Source organism: Rhamphochromis sp. 'chilingali' (genome assembly GCF_963969265.1).
Source record: "Rhamphochromis sp. 'chilingali' genome assembly, chromosome: 6".
NCBI lineage: Eukaryota > Metazoa > Chordata > Actinopteri > Cichliformes > Cichlidae > Rhamphochromis > Rhamphochromis sp. 'chilingali'.
In genome coordinates, this window is record NC_137933.1 from 40,527,105 (window position 1) to 40,545,753 (window position 18,649).

The following is an 18,649-nucleotide window of genomic DNA, read 5'->3' on the forward strand; positions in this document are numbered from 1 at the left end:
CGTCACGAGACCGTAACAGAGAGAGGCGGCTCGTTTGGTTTTAGCTGCTGCAGATTCAGAAATATGAGTAAATAAAAAAAGCTGCAGGTGTTTTTATCAGTTTCATCTGAGAGCAGCACAGAGAGGAGGAGGATTAGAGACGGGATCACACTGCTGGCCTCGCTCCATTAAGGACTAAATGCTTTATAAAAATAAAATAAAAAACCTTCCAGCTGCTTCCGAAGCCTCTGAGTGCTTTTACGTCTCCATAATGGCTTTTTGTAACCAGACCTGACTGAAACTGGAGATCGTCACGTGGGGTTTATCGTCCGTCCTTCTGAACACTAAAGACAACTTTATTTTAAAAATTAAACACCTGATAAGACCTGAAAGGAGCAACCGAGGCCATAAACTCACCAGGAAAGTATTTACCTGGGATACAAATCATATTTTCAAAGCACTTCTTTTTCAAACTGAGGAGTCGCCCCCTGCAGGTCATCAGAAAGGATGCAGGTTTAAGCTGCTTTTGCACTCAGTGCCTTCATCGTTTACCTTCTTTATTATTCCCAGATGTTAATGTAAGAATCATTTCTCATCTTTAATTTATCCAACTCGTCCTGCACCTCTCTGTCCTGGGATGAGATGAAACCTCAAACGTGTAAATTTCTGGTGACTTGAATTCCAAAAGAAGCTGATGAGTGATAATACAAGACTCCAGCAGCCGAACAGGCGACACACACACACACACACACACACACACACACACACACACACACACACACACACACACACACACACATACACATTCTGTGGTTAGAGGTGAGGAGCATTAGATGGATGGTGGAGGAGACAGGGGGAGGGGGCACCATGCCATGCTGAGAGCTTCCATGCCAAGCTGTCCACCAATCAGAATACACCCCCACCTACCTGCCCACCGTCCCCCACCAATGGGCTGGCTCTGTCTACCTGTCTGTCTGCAAACCAACCAATCAGACCACAGAATGAGGACACAGAAGAAGAAGGAGGAGGACAGACTGACAGCGGGCGTTCCTGGAAAATTCCTCCTCCACTCTTACAGCTCAGACCTGCGATGTTCAGGAGTTATCATCATTATTATTATTTACGCTTTGTTTACGCTAAGCTTTGTTCTGATGTTGTTTCGGAGCTCGTCTTCATTTCCTCAGACTTTTTCTATTCTTTTGTATTTTTGATGCGACAAACATTAAAAGCACGATAAGTGACGGTCTGAGACTTCATGCCGTGGCGAGAGGACGAGGAGCACCTGGACCTCACAGTCTCACCGACTCTCGCTGTAACGACTTCCTCAGAGGGTTTTAAATCCCTCTGCTGACACAGACGTCTGTGTTTGCACAGATAGTTTCAATGCTCAGAACCTTTCCTCTGTGAACGTGTCTTAAAGCGATCGTAGAAAACAGGCGAGAAGCTTCAGAAACCGAGCCGAGCTGCCTTTGTTACAAACACATACACAATCTCTCTGCCACTGATGAAACCAGCTCCATTATTCTGACTGTTCTAAGACCAAAGAAGCAGAGTTTAAAGTAACATCCACAGAATAAAATCATGGAGGACGGACTCTGTGAGCTGCATGTGTGAATGTCTGTCCCCTCCCACAGCCAGTGGCGTGGTTCCACCTCTGAGCACAGAGGTTTTGTGGTGCTGTGTCTTTACTGGGTTTTTTCCTGTGAAAACATGTGGAACTGGTTTGGAACATCGTGCAGTGGTTGTTAGTCCTCCACACTGAAGGGAGCCAGCTAGGGTGCTTTGGGGGTCCGACCAGAAAACCTGCAGCGCTGCAGGTTAACTGTTTCACCCAGGACAGAACCAGGACACACTGGAGAGGTTAAAGCTCGCAGCTGGGTGGAAATTCCCGAGAAAATGTCTGAAGAGAGGAACATCTGTTTTCCCCGGCCACTAAGGATGGATGGACAGACAGATGGATGGAGGCATGGGTGGATGGATGGACGGAGGCATGGGTGGATGAATGGAGTTGGGTGCCGTGTTGTTGGAAAAGAGATTGTGTCTCCAGGTTGTGCACGTAAACACAGCGTGTGTGTTATCGCTGCTGCTCTGTCAGGGTCCAGCGGAGGGTTTAAAATCGAGCGGCGGACAGAAACAAGCGGACACACGGACGACTTCGGACGGAGACCAGTTCAGCAGCTTTCTGTTCTGGAGGGATCCGCTCCTGACCTTCAGCGATGAGCTGCTGGGTTTACTGGTGAGTTGAAAGGGAAGAATGTTTTCATGCTGGGAGTCTCGTAGAGCAGCTTTGCATGATTCACAGTTCAGAATAATCCTTTGTGTTCCTCTGAGCCTCGGTTCAGCCCCTCAGTGAGCGCTTGTGGCTGAGTGTGACCGGCTGCAGTTTGCAGGAGACCTCGTTCATATTTAAAGGAGCCTCCATGAGACTTTGAGGGCTGCAGGCGTCTTTGTGTTTGCATGGTTTCACACGCCAGTCAGACTCTAGTGCATCAGTGCATTACCCTTTTATTTCTGTTGTTGTGTTGCAGCCTCTGAACTTCATGTGCATGCCCACCACCTCCACCTCCTGCAGCACATTTCAAGAGAAAAAGTAGTTCAAGTGTGATCTGAGGTCTTATTCTTGTAATGTGTAAATAGTGAATCGTGTGGAAAACGTTCCTGACGTTGATGGCGTGGGATAAACAGGGTTTCCTCCTCAACATCTCCCCGTAGGAAAGGATGCATGTGAGAGGAAGCAAGGAGACAAAGGAGGAATTTTACATCTCTCACTGAGTCATAACTTCTGTCACCTGTCAGACTGCAGTGATGATGATGATGATGATGATGATGATGTTTGTTTACAGAAAGAGGGCAACGAATCACCACAGACAGAGGAGAGGGCGGAGCAAAGGGCGTCGGCGGGCCAATCGGACGACGAGGACAAAGAGAACGAGCCTGATGACGAAGATGACGAGGAGGACGATGACGATGGAGGAGGATGGATCACTCCCGGTAACATCAAAGAGGTGAAAATGGACTCCGCTGATTGGACGGCTCCAGCTGACATCAAAGTCGGCTGTCTCACCACCGACTTCGCCATGCAGGTAACGGATGCAGACGGTGCATTCGCTGTTTTTCACCTTCTGTCTAAAGGTTTGTGTGAATGGTTTCAGTAAACCGCTGCGTGAATAAATATTCTCCTGCTTTACGCCGGACTTCAAAAAGCTTTCGCTGTCTGTGTCCCAGAACGTTCTCATTCAGATCGGACTTCACGTTCTCTCTGTGAACGGGATGCTGATCAAGCAGGCGAGGAACTACATCCTGAGATGTCACGCCTGCTTCAAGTGAGTCCGAACAAAGTTAACAAAACCTCTTCAGGCTGAAAGGGAGGCAGCTCGAATCCGTTCCAGCGAAAAATACAAAACACGACATTTAAAACATTTAAATTTATATCAAGAGTAGAATAAAGGTGCTGAACAAGTGAAAATGTCAGGACTGCTTTATTAAAAGAATAAAGATAAATTAATACATAAATAAAATGGACAAAGTCAATGAAAGGAATAAAATAAATAAATAAATGTATTAAATTGCTGCTTGAGTAGGTTAAAATAAAAATAATAAAACACAGTAAAAATGATGCTTACATAGAAAAATATAATAAAGGTGCTCCAGAGATACAGATGTAAATAAGGTCAAAATAAAACATCATGTAAAAATCTGAATATAATCCATTAAAGTGGCTCTACACCAGGGGTGGGAGGGCCGGCGTCCTGCAGGTTTTAGATCTCACCCTGGGTCAACACACCTGAATCACATGATTAGTTCATTACCTGGTTTCTGGAGAACTTCAGGACATGTTGAGGAGGTCATTTAGACATTTAAATCAGCTGTGTTGGATCTAAAACCTGCAGGACTCCGGCCCTCGAGGCCTGGAGTTCGCCCACGCCTGCTTTAAGAAAAAGCACAGATGTTAAAGTGGATCAGAACGATGGAGCGTGGAGTGCAGGGTTGGAACAAACCTAACATGAGAGGACAGATGTTCCTCAGACGGACAGATGTTAGTGACCTGTCCTGTTCTTAGAGGCTGTAAGGAGAATAAAGCGAGGGGTTGCCCGTCCAGGAGCATTGACCTGTTAAATGTTTCGATTCCAGGACGACGAGCGACATGAACAAAGCTTTCTGTCCTCACTGCGGGAACAGAACCCTGAAGAAGCTGGCGGTGACGGTGAACGAGGATGGCAGCATGCAGATGCATTTCTCCAAAAACCCCAAAGTGTTGAACCCCAGAGGGCTCCGGGTGAGACGCGGCGTTTTATCACTTCTAAAATGACTCTGCGTTCGCATCTGCAGCGTAAATCGTTTTTTCAGACCGCTTCAGTTCTGCCTGAGTCGGGTCTAAACGTCCTAAACATGACCGCTGCCGTCTTGTGTTTCAGCACACGCTGCCTCTGCCTCAGGGGGGGAAACACTCCACCAACCCCCAGCTGGTGGAGGACCAGCGCTTCCCCCAGCAGAGGCTCTCCCGGAAGGCTCGCCAGAAGACCGATGTCTTCAACCCGGACTACGTGGCCGGAGCGTCGCCGTTCTGTGAGAACGACATCTACAGCCGAGCCGCCAACCTGCAGATCAGAGACGGCCAGTGTGGCGGCGGCAGGAGGCGGGCCAACCCCAACGCCACCCGCAGGAAGTTCATCAAGAAGAAGTAAAGATGGCGAGCATGCATCGTGTTTAAATTAAAGGACCGGACCGTCATTTCCCAAATCATCCATCGGCTCACGTGCGACAGATTAACTCACCAGGTCTTCTGGTGCGTTCATGGACAGTCAGACATCCAAGACATGAGGATTAACTACAGCTCTAAACACGGTGTTCAAAGCAGAAGAGACGCGCGTGACAGCCAGAGGAAGTCGATGACACTCGGCGACACACGGGCGAATTAACTGCTGGCAGCACGAGTGACTCTAACAATACCAGCTCCAGATTATTACAGATTACATAGCATCCCTTATGGAACGAGCCAGAATAATAAATACATTAAAAGTGTGTGAAATTTCACATCGGTGTCTGTTTCTGCTCATTACCTCCACCACAGAGGCAGGAGCGCGCTCGGTCTGCAGGGCGGCGACATGATACAGAGATTCTGCTACATATCAGGATTTCTGTGAGTGAAGAAGGAAGAAATAAAGCTCTGCTCCTAAACACTCGCTGCTGGAGACGTTTCTCCTCCAGTCGATTAGATGAAGGATGGCAGAGGTGGATGAACATCTGTAAGAGCAAACGGCAGTACTGAACGGACCAATAACGGTCACTCTGGGTTACACGGCTACAGCGTGCAGGTGCACATCAGGTTCAGGGTTTAAACAACGACTAAGGTGTAAATCCTCCTTCAAATTTTGCCAGACGTAATATTCTTATTAAAATATTTGTTTTAGAGAGCAGTGAAACCTTTCACAGCGAGTCTGCTTGAACTACGTTATAGTTTCCAGCTCAGTGTTTATGGCTGATCTTCAGTATTTTACATCTTTATGATAAAAACATCATCATGAGAAACATTTCTAACTGTCCTGTAACGTCGGGGTCCTGCACTGAAAAACGCAAACCGACTTCTCTGCAGTTTTCACTTTGTAAAGCCGGACCAAACGTGACCCTTCAGTGGGCTGCCTCTGGGGCCGAGGGCCACATGTTCGACATAAATAAACTTTATTATTGATTACAATTTCATGCTTTGGCGTGTGGTTAAACGGTAACACCACTGTGTGCCGCATAGTGCTGGACCTTTTACGCCTTTATCTTCTCGTTGCACCTTGTGAGTCACTGAAGTTGTGCCAGAAATGCTGTGTTTCTATGGTAACACAGCATTACATCATTGAATTGTCCCGTCGCCGTCTGACAGTAAAATTACACAAAAACCAACGATTCAAACACGACGCAGAGGGAGAACATGATCACTGGAAGGTTTATATTTTTAAACAGGAAAATAAGACCTAACAGGCAGGTGTAGTAAGGCTGTTAGTTGGTGGAAGTAGCGTCCACGAGGTGCTCACCTGTAGATCTGTGAAGGTGGAGATCCTTGAGTTTATCTTCAGATATTCCAGACAGGTGGAGATCAGCTCAGACTGACCGTGACTGTGCAGAAACTGCAGTACGCTCCTTTAAACATGAGACTGACTCGTCAATATAATTGATCTTTATTGATTTCCAATGAATCTTTGAATCAAAGTGAAAGATTTAAGTGTCCAGACAGTTTAACAAACCCACCATGTAAATCAGACACAGCTGACGGACTACAACTCCCAGCTGACGGACTACAACTCCCAGCTGCCTCAGCAGAAAAAGCTCAAAGATGAGGCCGACGCTGGATGAAAATGCAGAGTCAGTTTCTGCCCTTCAGGACTTTCCTATAATAAACCAAACTTTTGGTTTTCTCACATTTCTGACACGTTACCAGGAAAACACAAACATTCAGTTTTTCCTTCTTAAAGGACGAGAACGAGCTGAAGATCTCCGAGAGCAGAGTTAAAATCAGGTGGACTCCATCATCGATGGAAAAAGAAGCAAACTAAACTATTTGCTTATTTTCCTTCTACGTTAGTGAGTAAACCTTTAAATAAGAGAAGAAATGTCACCATTAAAGCCTTTTTCTCACATATATAAAAATATTTTAATGCTTCAGTTTTGACAGATGTCCGTCACAGGATACAGTTTAGAGCCAGCGTTTCCTCGCCTTCACTCCTCGTCCTGCTTCGGCTCTTTAAACTCTGTCTTTGTCAGTTCAGCTCCGGGTTTGGAGTCTCTGACATCGGATGGGGTCGGCGCCGGTTCTTTGGGCTCCATGTCAAACGTCAGGCTGCTCAATTCTGCCGTAATGTCGACCTCTGGCACCGGCGGCTCCTTCTGAGGAAGCAGGAAGTCCAGAGGCTCGAGGACTGTGGCGAGGTCGATGGAGCCCAGATGGCCGTACTTGTGCAGCTGGGTGGGAGGAACACCTGCGGAGAGACAACAGATTTGATTCAGACCAAACTCTGCTGCTCAGCACTTCTTAAGCTATTTTAGCCATTACAAAGAATAACTTTGAGAAGAGAGTCCAGGGCAAAAAAAGAAAAAGAGGTTAAAGATTTTTTTCTCTTTTAAACTAATTTTGTGAAGTTTTCTTCTCATTGACTGATTGGACCAAAAGTTTAACTTTACTACACAAAAAAAGCTTGTGTGGTGATTTTGTGGTTTTATTAGTGCCCCCTACAGGCTGAAGCGGTCATTACTCCAAATTCAGACCATGGTTTCACAAATGTCCCAGTGGCTACGCCCATCTTTTATGTACAGTCTACCATGTACGTTCATGCGGTTTCCAGCCCGAGACCGAAGGTGACCAACAAGAACAACAACGCAAGGACAACAGTTTAAACTGAGACCGCATTATTGGAATAACGGCTTCACTTCCAGGCCCGTCGTTAAACGTCTTCAGCATCACCGCGTCCGTTTTAAACGAAGAAACAAACTCAGACGTTGCTGCGAGTCCTCACCCAGGATGAGAGCGAGCTGAGCCGGTGGAAACAGGACCTGCAGGCAGCGGTTCAGGAAGGGCAGCAGGTCTTCAGCGTACGCACAGCAGAACTGAATAAACAGCTCCTTCTCCCGGCTGCTGAAGGCCGTCTCCTCCGCCCGGTGAAACACCAGAATCTGACGGGTCACCTGACAAAAAACGACACCGTCAGCAGCTGTTAATCCAGCATCAGTCTGACTTTAACCCAGATTACACCAAAGATCCAGCTGCTCACCATCTTCAGGGCTTCCTCCAGGCATTTGGTGACATTCTCCACCACTCCGATGGGGCAGCAGAGGCGGAGGTCGTTGAAGGCGGTCAGGATGTTGTTGAGAAAGCAGGCGAGCGGCTGGAAGTCCAGCAGGGACATTGGGGGCTGCAGGGTGCCGGGCTGCGGGGCGGGGGCTACGACGGGGATGGTCCCTGCCAGCACTGAGGGCAGGGCGATGAGGGTGTACAGGTTCATGTCCTCCTGGAACTTTTCCACCGCCTCCTTCACGGCTCCGCGGAACGTGTCCACCGCCACCCGCTGGAACATGGGCGCCAGCTGCCCGCGGAAGTCCGCCCCCACCCTGCTGAAGGACAAACCGAAGTACATGCACTGACCCAGCAGGGAGTCCAGGCGGCTGCCCACACCCCGCTGCAGGTCCCTCTCTAAGGTCTCCAGGAACTCTGCCACCTTGTGCACCACCCAGCCGTGGAAGATGGCGCCCTCGTTCACAGCCATGAGCCCACCGGCGGGGGGCACTAGCGGGTCCTCGTCAGAGAAGATGGCTCTGTACTGGGTGATGATGTCAAACATGTGCACCCTGCAGGCCTCGATGGTCTTGGTGATGTGAAAGTAAGCATCGTTTTCAGGGATGGCGGCGAGGATGGAGTGCAGCCAAGTGCTGCGAGCCTGCAGGAACTTCACCCGCAGCTCCGCCTCCGTGAACACGTCCATGCGCCGCAGGTAACCGATGACGCGGAGGCACACGGGAAGCTGGGAGTTGCTGCGGAGCTGCTGCAACAGCTGGTTGAGCATCAGCTGAGCCGACTGACGCACTTCACGCACGATACCCTAAAGATGGAGAAGGTCAAAGGTTAGAGGAGCCGAAACATTAGATGTTCTCCACAGTGACCTTTTCTGTTTTATATCTCAGCAAAGAGAAAGTTTCTCAACTGTTTTTCTCCAGTTTTTGTCAATTTAGAGTTTAAACTAGCGATTTCCAGCCTGTACCTGAACCTGAGCCCCATCAACAACCTCCCGCAGTCACATTTTAGCTTTTTCACCTTCTCTGAAAGCCTGCTTTATTCCAGCTGGCCAACACCTGGAAGCCTGCTGAGGGGCAACACCCAGAGCTTGTTAGCTGTGCACGTAACAAAAGAAAACTGAGTATTCAGAGCGGTCTGGAGCCTGAGCTCTTTAATTCTCTTCACACGTGTAATTGTTTATTTGAACATTTTTTCTCCAACATCACACAACAGAAAATCAAAGAAAAGTAACGTTTATTTAGCCCTAACAGTTCATTTTCCTAAATAACATTTAGAGTTTCTGTAAGAGCCAATTAAAGGTTAATTTTATTGGTACTGGTAAAATGATTAGAGGAGAAATATATATGTTTGATGTTAAGAATATAATTCTAGTTGATTTTAAAATACTGTTTGTTAAATGTATAGAATAGAGAAGTGCAACATTCTAAAGCGCTTTTTAGTATTTTGAGCTTCCGGCGCACTGTAGTTACGTAGTTGAGGAGTTGGATAAGCTGGAAGCGACACAGTTTTTTGACCGAGTCTTGCCATGTAAACTAAAAGTGTCAATAAACATATTGTTTGCAAGAAGGATACTTGGACTTGCTCGCGTTTCAATGCATGTTGCCGGACTGACTCCTAACGGCGGTACAGAAGAGTGAAATAGGGACGGAGTGCCGCCGCTACATAAGTCAAAAAACTGAGCTTCACCGACATGTGGAGGATCGGCTGCACGGCGCTCGGACGGAAGGGAGCAACCTAACGGAAAGTAAGAGGCACTGCTTAAGGATGCTGGCACCGAACCGGATAATTCTTTGGATTATTCTGTAGAAGAAGGTAACAAACTCTCTTAGTACTTCGTGCAGTAAGAAGAAAAAGACGTTTTTTGGAGGCTTGTTAAGTCTGGTGGAAAACGAAAGTGAAACTTAACTGCGTGCTATCGTCAAACCCGATCTCTTTTTTCTTTCTTTGTCTGTGGGACTGCATGTTGTAAAACAAGATTTGATGCGGTCTATGCGGAGTTTTTGGCATGTTATGAAGATGGTTTACACTATGTCTATTAAAGATTCTAAGCAGAAGACAAATAGTGCATGCTAATTGAGCCAATAAACCCCTGCAACTTATAAGATGGCGGAGGAAAGAGAGGTGGGAAGAACATGCAAGTTAACAGAGAAAGCTTTGGAAGAAAAATTACACAGATGGATTGCCTTAAGAAGACGAACATTAGGAACAATCACAGGCAAAATAAAGGAGATAAAGATAATGATGAGTGATGCTCAGAACCTTCAAAATGTGAAAGAAATAATGGAAAGTGACTTTGCATTGGCTCTGAATGAGTTTCACAGTCACAATAACCAGGTTATGAGCCTTTTGTCTGAAGAAGAAAAAATATTTGACCAGGACAATTGGTTTGAGCCCAAAATGGCATCTATAAGAGAGTTTATGCAAACAACAAAGAAATGGATCGCAGAGGATCATAAGCATATGATTCCAAATGAAACTGAGCAGCAGGAGCACATTACAGATGACTTGGAAGAAGCTGTTAACCCAGATGACAGCGCATCACAGGTTGGAGCTAGAAAGGATGCAGTTCATAGCTCGCGTGGGTCTCAAGTCAGCCGAGCATCTACAACATCTAGAGTTTCCTCCACTCGTGCTAAACAGGAGGCAGAACACGCAGCCTTGCTGGAACGAGCCGCAGCATTGAAGAAAAGGCAAGAACTTGAGTTGGAGTTGGCCAGGATTAGGCAACATCTTGAGCTGGAAACAGCAAGAGTCAAAGCGGAAAAGGAAGAGTTAGAGTTGGAGACTGCACTAGCGGAAAGTCAAGCAAAATTAAAGGTGCTCAAAGAATATGAAAGATCTGAAGATGGTCTGAGCAGTTATGTGTCAATACAAAGATCGCAAGGTCGAGAAGTTAAAAAGGAAAGAGTTGGCATAATGCTCCCACAACAAGCTGATGTGAGTAGTCACGCTAATTCACAAGTGCAAAACTCACAGGTACCACTACTGTCTCATCCAGTCTCCACTCATGGGCTTAATGCTCACGTTGACAGAAGTGATGATCTATTGTCAGTCATGCAGAAACAGAATGTAATCACTGAGTTACTTGTGAAACAGCAGCAGTTGGCTCAGTTGCCATCAAAGGACATTCCGGTTTTTAAAGGTGATGCACTACAGTATAAGGCCTTCATAAGAGCCTTCGAACATGCAGTAGAGCAAAAGACTGATAACGAGCAAGATAAGCTGTATTTTTTGGAACAGTTCACTGCTGGCGAACCACAGGAGCTAATTCGCAGTTGTGTACACATGACTCCTAGCAAAGGTTACCGTGAGGCCAGACGGTTGCTACATAAGCACTATGGAGATGAGCTAAGGATCGCAAGCGCATTCATTGAGAAAGCACTCAAATGGCCGCAAGTGAAAAATGACGATGCAAAGGCATTAAATGCCTATGCTATGTTCCTGACTGGCTGTCGCAACACCATGGAGGATGTTGAATTTTTGGAAGAGATGGATAATCCAACCAATCTACGCACAGTGATATCCAAGCTGCCCTACAAAACCAGAGAACGTTGGCGCGTAGAAGCATTTGAACTCCAAGAAAAGAGGGGCAAAAGAGCAAGATTTGCAGATTTGGTGAACTTTATAGACCGCCAGGCTAAAATAGCTATGGATCCACTCTTTGGTAATATCCCAGACAACCGTGCAGCGACAAGTGGAAAGACTGACCAAAAGGAAAAATATCCAGCAAAGAAGGAGTTTCGAGGAAGCAGTTTTGCCACCAACATTTCCGCCGAGAACAAAAGACTGCAAAAAACAAACGTTAAAACTGAAAATTCAATCAAGACAGCAAGTGCCTTTGAGAAGCCATGTTTGTATTGTCAGCAGCCTCACACTCTTGCTTCTTGTGGAAAGATTAAGAATCAACCACACAAAGAACGTGTGGATTTCTTGAAGTCAAAGGGACTCTGTTTTGGATGTTTGGTTTCTGGGCATCTCAGCAAGTTCTGCAAGCGCAGAATGGAATGTAAAGAGTGTTCACTAAAGCACCCAGACATTCTGCACATGGGGAGAAAAGAAAGTTCTGTGGAAACAGAAAGGGAGGATGTTACTGATGGTAATGAGGCACCTTGTGCTCAAGTTCCTGTCAGTCAAGAGACTTGTGGGCTTACAGGGGCTGGAGAAGAGGAGTGTGTGCTCTCTATAGTACCAGTCAGGATCAAATCTAAAATGAGTGATAAATATATAGAGACATATGCCTTTTTGGACCCGGGAAGCACGGCAACATTCTGCACGGAAGATCTACAAAGGAAACTGAATGTTAAAGGAAAGCCTACACGGATACTTCTAAGTACCATGAGTCAAGAAAAACCAGGAGAACAGAAACTCATGAACAGTTTTGTTATATCAGACCTGGAAGTGTGTGGGTTGGAAGATTCCAAGTTCGTTGACTTACCCAAGGTGTTCACTCACACTAGTATACCTGTGAGTAGTGGAAACATACCCAAGCAGTCAGACATCCAGAAGTGGCCTTATCTACATGAAGTGAGGCTACCAGAGATAGAGGCTAATGTAGACCTGCTTATAGGAGCCAACTGTGCAAAAGCAATGGAGCCATGGCGTGTCATTAATGGACAAAATGGAGGTCCTTATGCAGTGAAGACCACCATTGGTTGGGTTGTGAATGGACCCATAAGAAAAGAACTAAATGACTCAGAAAACAAAGAACCGCATTTCTCAGTGAGCCGAATCTCCTTAGTGGAAGTTGAGAAGCTACTGGTCCAACAGTATAACATCGATTTTTCAGAACGTAATTATGATGACAAAGAGGAAATGTCACAAGAAGACAAACAGTTTCTACGAGCGGTAGAAAAGACAACGACCTTTCGAAAATGGACACTATAACATTGGATTGCCACTTAAGAATGAGAATCTTCAAATGCCAAACAACCATTGTGTTGCGGAGCAGCGGATAGCATGTTTGTTCAGAAAGTTTAAGAAGAATCCTCAGTTTTTTGAAGATTATAAGTGCTTCATGGAAAACATCATCACCAAGGGCTATGCAGTTCCAGTGCCAGACCACCAGTTGAGCCGTGACGACAACAGAGTGTTCTATATACCACACCATGGGGTGTATCACCCGAAGAAGAGAAAGTTACGGGTCGTGTTCGACTGTACGGCTTCATACCAGGATATGTCTCTAAACAAGGAGTTACTGCAGGGACCGGATCTGACTAACACACTGGTGGGTGTTCTTTTAAGATTCCGTGAAGAGCCAGTAGCGCTGATGGCAGACATTGAATCAATGTTTTACCAAGTCAACGTACCAGAAAGAGATGCTGATCTTCTTCGTTTTCTCTGGTGGCCAGATGGCAAGCTGGATGAGCCCATGAAGGAATATAGGATGATGGTGCACCTCTTTGGAGCTACTTCCTCACCAAGTGTCGCCTCATATGCGCTAAGAAGAACGGCAGAAGATCACAAGGAAGAAGCATCGCCAGAAGCTGTTCAGACAGTCCTGTGCAACTTCTACGTAGATGACTGTCTTAAAAGTGTAGCTACAGAAGAGGCTGCAGTGAAATTAGTCAGTGATCTTTGTGCTCTGTGTACCAGTGGAGGGTTTACATTAACAAAATGGACAAGTAACAGTAGGAAAGTGTTGATGTCAATTCCTGAAGAACACAGAGCCAACGAGGTGAAAGATCTGGATCTTAGGCATGACACTTTGCCAGTTGAGAGAACTCTAGGTGTACAGTGGAACACAGAAACAGATAACTTCACTTACACTATAAGGTTGCAAGACAAGCCAATGACACGAAGAGGCATTTTGTCAGTCATTAATTCAATTTATGACCCTCTTGGCTTTCTAGCACCAGTCATCTTGCCTGCAAAGCTTTTGTTGAAAGATCTCTGTAAAGAGCAGCATGGTTGGGACAAAGAGATCAATGAAAAGCATGCAAAAATTTGGAAAAAATGGAAAGAAGACATTGTACTCCTCTCCAACTTCCATGTGAGTAGATGCCTAAAGCCTACAGGTTTCGGATGCACTGTTGTTGCGCAGTTGCACCATTTTTCCGATGCTTCAGATTACGCATATGGAACTGTCTCTTACCTGTTGATGGAAAGTAGACAAGGCAAGAGACATTGTGCCTTTCTCATTGGGAAATCCAGAGTTTCTCCGCTCAAGCAAGTCACAATTCCTAGGCTTGAGCTGACTGCAGCAGTGATTTCAGTGAGGATGGACAGATTACTGCGACAAGAACTTCAAGTTCCTCTGCAACAATCAGTCTTTTGGACGGACAGCACAACTGTGCTTAGATACATTGATAGCGAAACATCTCGCTTCAAAACATTTGTTGCAAATAGAGTTTCACTGATTCGAGAAGCAACCAAGCCATCGCAATGGAAGTATGTGACATCGGCAGAAAATCCTGCAGATCAAGCAAGCAGAGGGTTAAAGGCAAAAGATCTGTTGGAAGGAGGTTCATGGATTCACGGGCCGAACTATCTTCTAGATGAAAACGAATGGCCAGAACAGCCAGTGAGAAAGAAGGAAAACCTTCAAAATGATCCAGAAGTCAAGACTTCAGCAACGGTTAATATACTGACAGTTGAGGAAGGCATGGAACCAATGAAACGTGTGATAGACTACTATTCAGACTGGAATAAACTGAAAAGAGCAGTAGCCTGGATAATGAAGCTAAGGAAGGTGCTGTGGATGTTAAAAGAAGAAAGAAAACAGTACTCAAAAATAGTACAGAAAAATGAAAATGATTCTGAAAAGCAAAAGTTAAAGTTGCAAGTGCACATGAGGACATTTAAATCTGCAATGGGAAAGAAAGCGCTTGCTTTGGAGGATCTTGAGGCTGCCGAATCAGTAATCGTTCGTTTCAGCCAGAAACAGCATCATGGAGAGGAGATCAAAATCCTACAGGAGGGAGGACAGCTCAGTTGTAGCAGCCAGCTGTTCAAATTAGACCCAGTTCTTCGGGATGGGATGCTGAGAGTTGGCGGCAGACTCAATAAATCAGGCTTGCCAGAAAATGCTAAACAACCAGCAATTCTTTCTAAACACAGCAAAATCTCTGAAATCATTTTGAGAGACATCCATCAACGAACTGGTCACTGCGGTCGCAATTATGTGCTGGCGCAATTTCGATGCAGATATTGGATTCCTCAAGCCAATTCGGCAATTAGAAAGATAATCAACAAATGTCAAACTTGCCGTAGGATTTCTGGAAGGGTTGGTGAGCAGAAGATGGCAGACTTACCTGAAGACCGTCTTCTACCAGACAAACCTCCGTTTACAAACACTGGTGTCGACTACTTTGGCCCATTTGATGTCAAGCGGGGCCGGGGTACTGTCAAAAGATATGGTGTCATGTTTACCTGCCTCATTCTCAGAGCTGTGCATATTGAAGTTGCAGACAGTCTTGACACAGACTCCTGTATCAACGCGATTCGACGTTTCATCTGCAGAAGAGGTCAAGTTACCATCATGAGGTCAGATAATGGCACAAACTTTGTGGCAGCGGAAAGGGAGTTGAGGGAAGCCATTCAAAGACTGGATAACGACAAAATAGAAAGAGTCCTACAACCAAAAGGTATAAAGTGGATTTTTAACAGCCCGGCTGCTTCACATCAAGGTGGAGTTTGGGAGAGACAAATTCGAACAGTGCGTCGAATTCTCAGCGCTCTCTTGAAGGAACAAGTGCCAAATGAAGATTGTCTTCATACAATAATGTGTGAGATTGAAAGCATCATTAATGGCAGACCTCTCACAAGCGTCTCAGATGACATAAATGACGTTGAAGCTTTAACGCCGAGCCATCTGTTGCTGCTTAAGTCACAGCCCCTCATGCCTCCAGGTGTCTTCAACAAAAATGATGCATACACCAGAAAAAGATGGAGACAGGTTCAATATCTAGCAGATTTGTTTTGGACCAGATGGACTCGTGAATATCTTCCACTTCTGCAAGAGCGCCAGAAGTGGCTGAAACTAAGGAGAAACTTCGTGGTCGGAGATCTTGTGCTGCTGGTGGACAGTTCTTCTCCACGCAACTCCTGGCTCATGGGGAGAGTGGTTGAGACGTTGCCAGACTCAAGTGGAACAGTCCGAAGATTGAAAGTAAAAACTAAAAGCAACATCCTGGAAAGACCTGTTAACAAGTTGTGTCTTCTGGAGGAGGCTTCATCTGAGCGATGAAGAGAAGGAATGTTTGTTCATGGACATTACGATTAGGTTGGCTCTTAATGATTGATGTGTAAGTTAGTAATTGTTTAGTTCTCTCGCCTAACCAATTAGGGGCCGGATGATGTAAGAGCCAATTAAAGGTTAATTTTATTGGTACTGGTAAAATGATTAGAGGAGAAATATATATGTTTGATGTTAAGAATATAATTCTAGTTGATTTTAAAATACTGTTTGTTAAATGTATAGAATAGAGAAGTGCAACATTCTAAAGCGCTTTTTAGTATTTTGAGCTTCCGGCGCACTGTAGTTACGTAGTTGAGGAGTTGGATAAGCTGGAAGCGACACAGTTTTTTGACCGAGTCTTGCCATGTAAACTAAAAGTGTCAATAAACATATTGTTTGCAAGAAGGATACTTGGACTTGCTCGCGTTTCAATGCATGTTGCCGGACTGACTCCTAACGGCGGTACAGAAGAGTGAAATAGGGACGGAGTGCCGCCGCTACAGTTTCATTCAGGCAGTAAAAAAACCCCAAACACACCCGCTTTTTGGTCAGCCTGGTCTGGACTCACCTGGATGACGGGCAGCGACGAGTGTTTCTTCTCCAGCCTCTTCACGTATGCCGCCAGCTCCAGAGCCTCTTCGTAGTAGCCGTTGCGGACGCAGGTGTCCATGAGCTGAGGAATCTCCAGAATCTCCAGGATCTCCGTGTGGCGGTTCAGAGTGAGGCTGTTCATCCGGCGGCTTGCTCCGATCTCCTCCGCCTCTTTCATGAAGTGCCTGAAAACAAAATGAGCCCCCAAAGCTCAGAGAGACAGCACAACAGCAAAAACACAACTATGTGTAACACGTAACACTTTATAGCTCTAAGAACCTTTTATTATCTTTCATTAATGTCCCCAGTCTGTAGTTTTGTTCTGGTTGTGGCTAAAGTCTGGCTGCCTGTTTTTTATTCTGAAAGGAGGCTGACGAGCCAGCTCAAGGGAAATTAATCTGCTGCTGTTTTATTCCCAGTCAATTCACCTTCTGTGGCATATTCCTAAGAAAATAACTAAGTTATTCACTTTGTGATCCTACAGTGAGCTACAATAATAATAATCTGCATCTCTCTCCTTGATCAGTTCATCCTGTGTGCTTTTTAAAAAATATCTAAAGTTTTTATTAACCTAACAGTAAATGATGACACTTTTATAGACCCCAGTTTCCTCCTGCTGACATCCCCTCCACAGGGAGCCACCGACCTGCAATTCTCTCCGAAGCGGGGCAGCTTGTCCAGCAGCCGGGACACGCTGCTCTCCACCCGCCCGAAGTCCCGGTAGATGTGCTCGGTGCAGTCGGCGGTGCGGATGAAGGTCTGGTAGTTGGAGAAGGCCAGCTCCCGGGTCTGCTGCAGGATCTGAGCCCGCTCCTCCGCCAGCCTCTCCGGCTCCCGACCCAGCTTCTCCACCCCGAAGGAGCTGAGCTCCGACAGGTAGGCCGCGAAGTCCGGGTTGTCCCTCCAGCTGTCCGGGAAGCTGTCCTTAAAGATGGACGCCAGGATGCTCTCATCCTCCACGTCCACCGCCGCCATGTTTACCGCTGCAGGTTCACGGAGTCCCGGTTCACAAACTGACAGATTTCCTGGTTGTAAACAACCGGAACATCCAGTGCTGACGAACACGTCCCGGTTCTTCTTCTTCTCCTTCTGACGCGTGTCAAAAAAGCTTAAAGGTGAAATACTGCCACCTGCCGGTGTTGTGCCAAAAAGTCATTTCCGAAGTTTCTTTGTTTTTGTTTTGACTGTATACTATAATAATAGGTATATATGAAATACATAGAATATATTTGTGACTCTGATTTATTGAGTTATTATATCTATTTTGTCCTTTTTGGTCACTTAAATCATGTTTCTATAACTGTGACGTTACATTTGTTGGCCACGTCTCTCTGGAAAAAGACATTTCTGTTGCTAAAAACTGATAACTCAGCTATTATCAAGGCAGCTTCTGCCTTGAGATAGGATTTCTTTTTTTTTTGTGGAAAGTGAATGAATTATTCATGAGAGAGATGTCTAACACTTTTTTCACAGATTACAGGCCAACAATTAATTTATGACTGTTTAAATGTTTTTGCAAATATCACCAACACCAATATGAATAATTACTAGGATACTGATTTACCTGTATAATAATATGATAATAATATTCTAAGTACATTACAGTACAGTAAGTATATATGATACTGTAATAGAAAAATTACACACACTCGTTAACCTCTCAGTGAACCTCTGCACCAAAGCCTAGTGAGGCTAAAAATAGCCTAAATTAATTTAAACGAATTACGTTATTACAACTAATGCATAGACTGGCCATGGGCATACCGGGCATTTGGTGATTTTTCGTTTTTATGGGCCGATGGTTTTTTGTTTGTTTGTAACAGTATAAACAATGAAAGGTGGTGGATTGGCCAGATGCTGGCAGATGTGTAAGAAGTTGTTTGGTGGTGGCTATGGCGGAGCTCCCACTGAGGCCAGCAGGTGGATGAGGGAAAGGGGAGGCAGGAGGAGGAGGAGAGCCCCGAGGCGGCCGCCGGTCCGAGTGTCAGGTGAACTGAACTTCAGGTAAGAAGTTATGAGCTGCAGTCTATCTGGGTCAGATATGAACCAAGTTTAGGTGGAGTTTATTTTCGTTATGCTGACTTTTTACAGTCAGTTACAATAACTTGTACTGACAGAGTTCCTATACA

The 18,649-nt window shown here is 45.6% G+C and overlaps 2 protein-coding genes across 2 annotated transcripts; one reads left to right on the forward strand and one right to left on the reverse strand.

The window, feature by feature from the left end:
* The first annotated feature begins 1,962 nt into the window (after nt 1-1,962).
* Nucleotides 1,963-5,013, forward strand: LOC308398029 (RNA-binding protein NOB1-like). Its single transcript, XM_080884403.1, has 6 exons — nt 1,963-1,986; nt 2,075-2,215; nt 2,823-3,062; nt 3,205-3,302; nt 4,111-4,255; nt 4,395-5,013. Exons 1-6 carry the CDS (start codon nt 1,978-1,980, stop codon nt 4,662-4,664), a joined length of 903 nt encoding a protein of 300 aa, XP_080740529.1. The 5' UTR covers nt 1,963-1,977; the 3' UTR covers nt 4,665-5,013.
* Nucleotides 5,014-5,153: 140 nt separating this feature from the next.
* On the reverse strand, nt 5,154-18,492 carry LOC308398028 (conserved oligomeric Golgi complex subunit 8-like). The gene is made up of 5 exons (XM_080884402.1): nt 17,167-18,492; nt 16,498-16,705; nt 7,734-8,558; nt 7,479-7,647; nt 5,154-6,944 (listed from the first exon to the last, which is right to left on the reverse strand). The coding sequence occupies exons 1-5, from the start codon at nt 17,493-17,495 to the stop codon at nt 6,685-6,687; spliced, it is 1,791 nt and encodes a 596-aa protein (XP_080740528.1). The 5' UTR covers nt 17,496-18,492; the 3' UTR covers nt 5,154-6,684.
* Nucleotides 18,493-18,649: the final 157 nt, after the last annotated feature.

What these genes read in the sequence shown, in the direction of transcription:
- LOC308398029 (XM_080884403.1), top strand. An exon ending in CCACCGACTTCGCCATGCAG is followed by an intron (nt 3,063 to 3,204) that starts GTAACGGATGCA and finishes TCTGTGTCCCAG; the next exon opens with AACGTTCTCATTCAGATCGG. An exon ending in TGAACCCCAGAGGGCTCCGG is followed by an intron (nt 4,256 to 4,394) that starts GTGAGACGCGGC and finishes CTTGTGTTTCAG; the next exon opens with CACACGCTGCCTCTGCCTCA.
- LOC308398028 (XM_080884402.1), bottom strand. Translation starts at nt 17,495, where the DNA reads ATGGCGGCGGTGGACGTGGAGGATGAGAGCATCCTGGCGTCCATCTTT. An exon ending in CGCTTCGGAGAGAATTGCAG is followed by an intron (nt 16,706 to 17,166) that starts GTCGGTGGCTCC and finishes TTTTGTTTTCAG; the next exon opens with GCACTTCATGAAAGAGGCGG. An exon ending in TGGAGGAAGCCCTGAAGATG is followed by an intron (nt 7,648 to 7,733) that starts GTGAGCAGCTGG and finishes GTTTTTTGTCAG; the next exon opens with GTGACCCGTCAGATTCTGGT.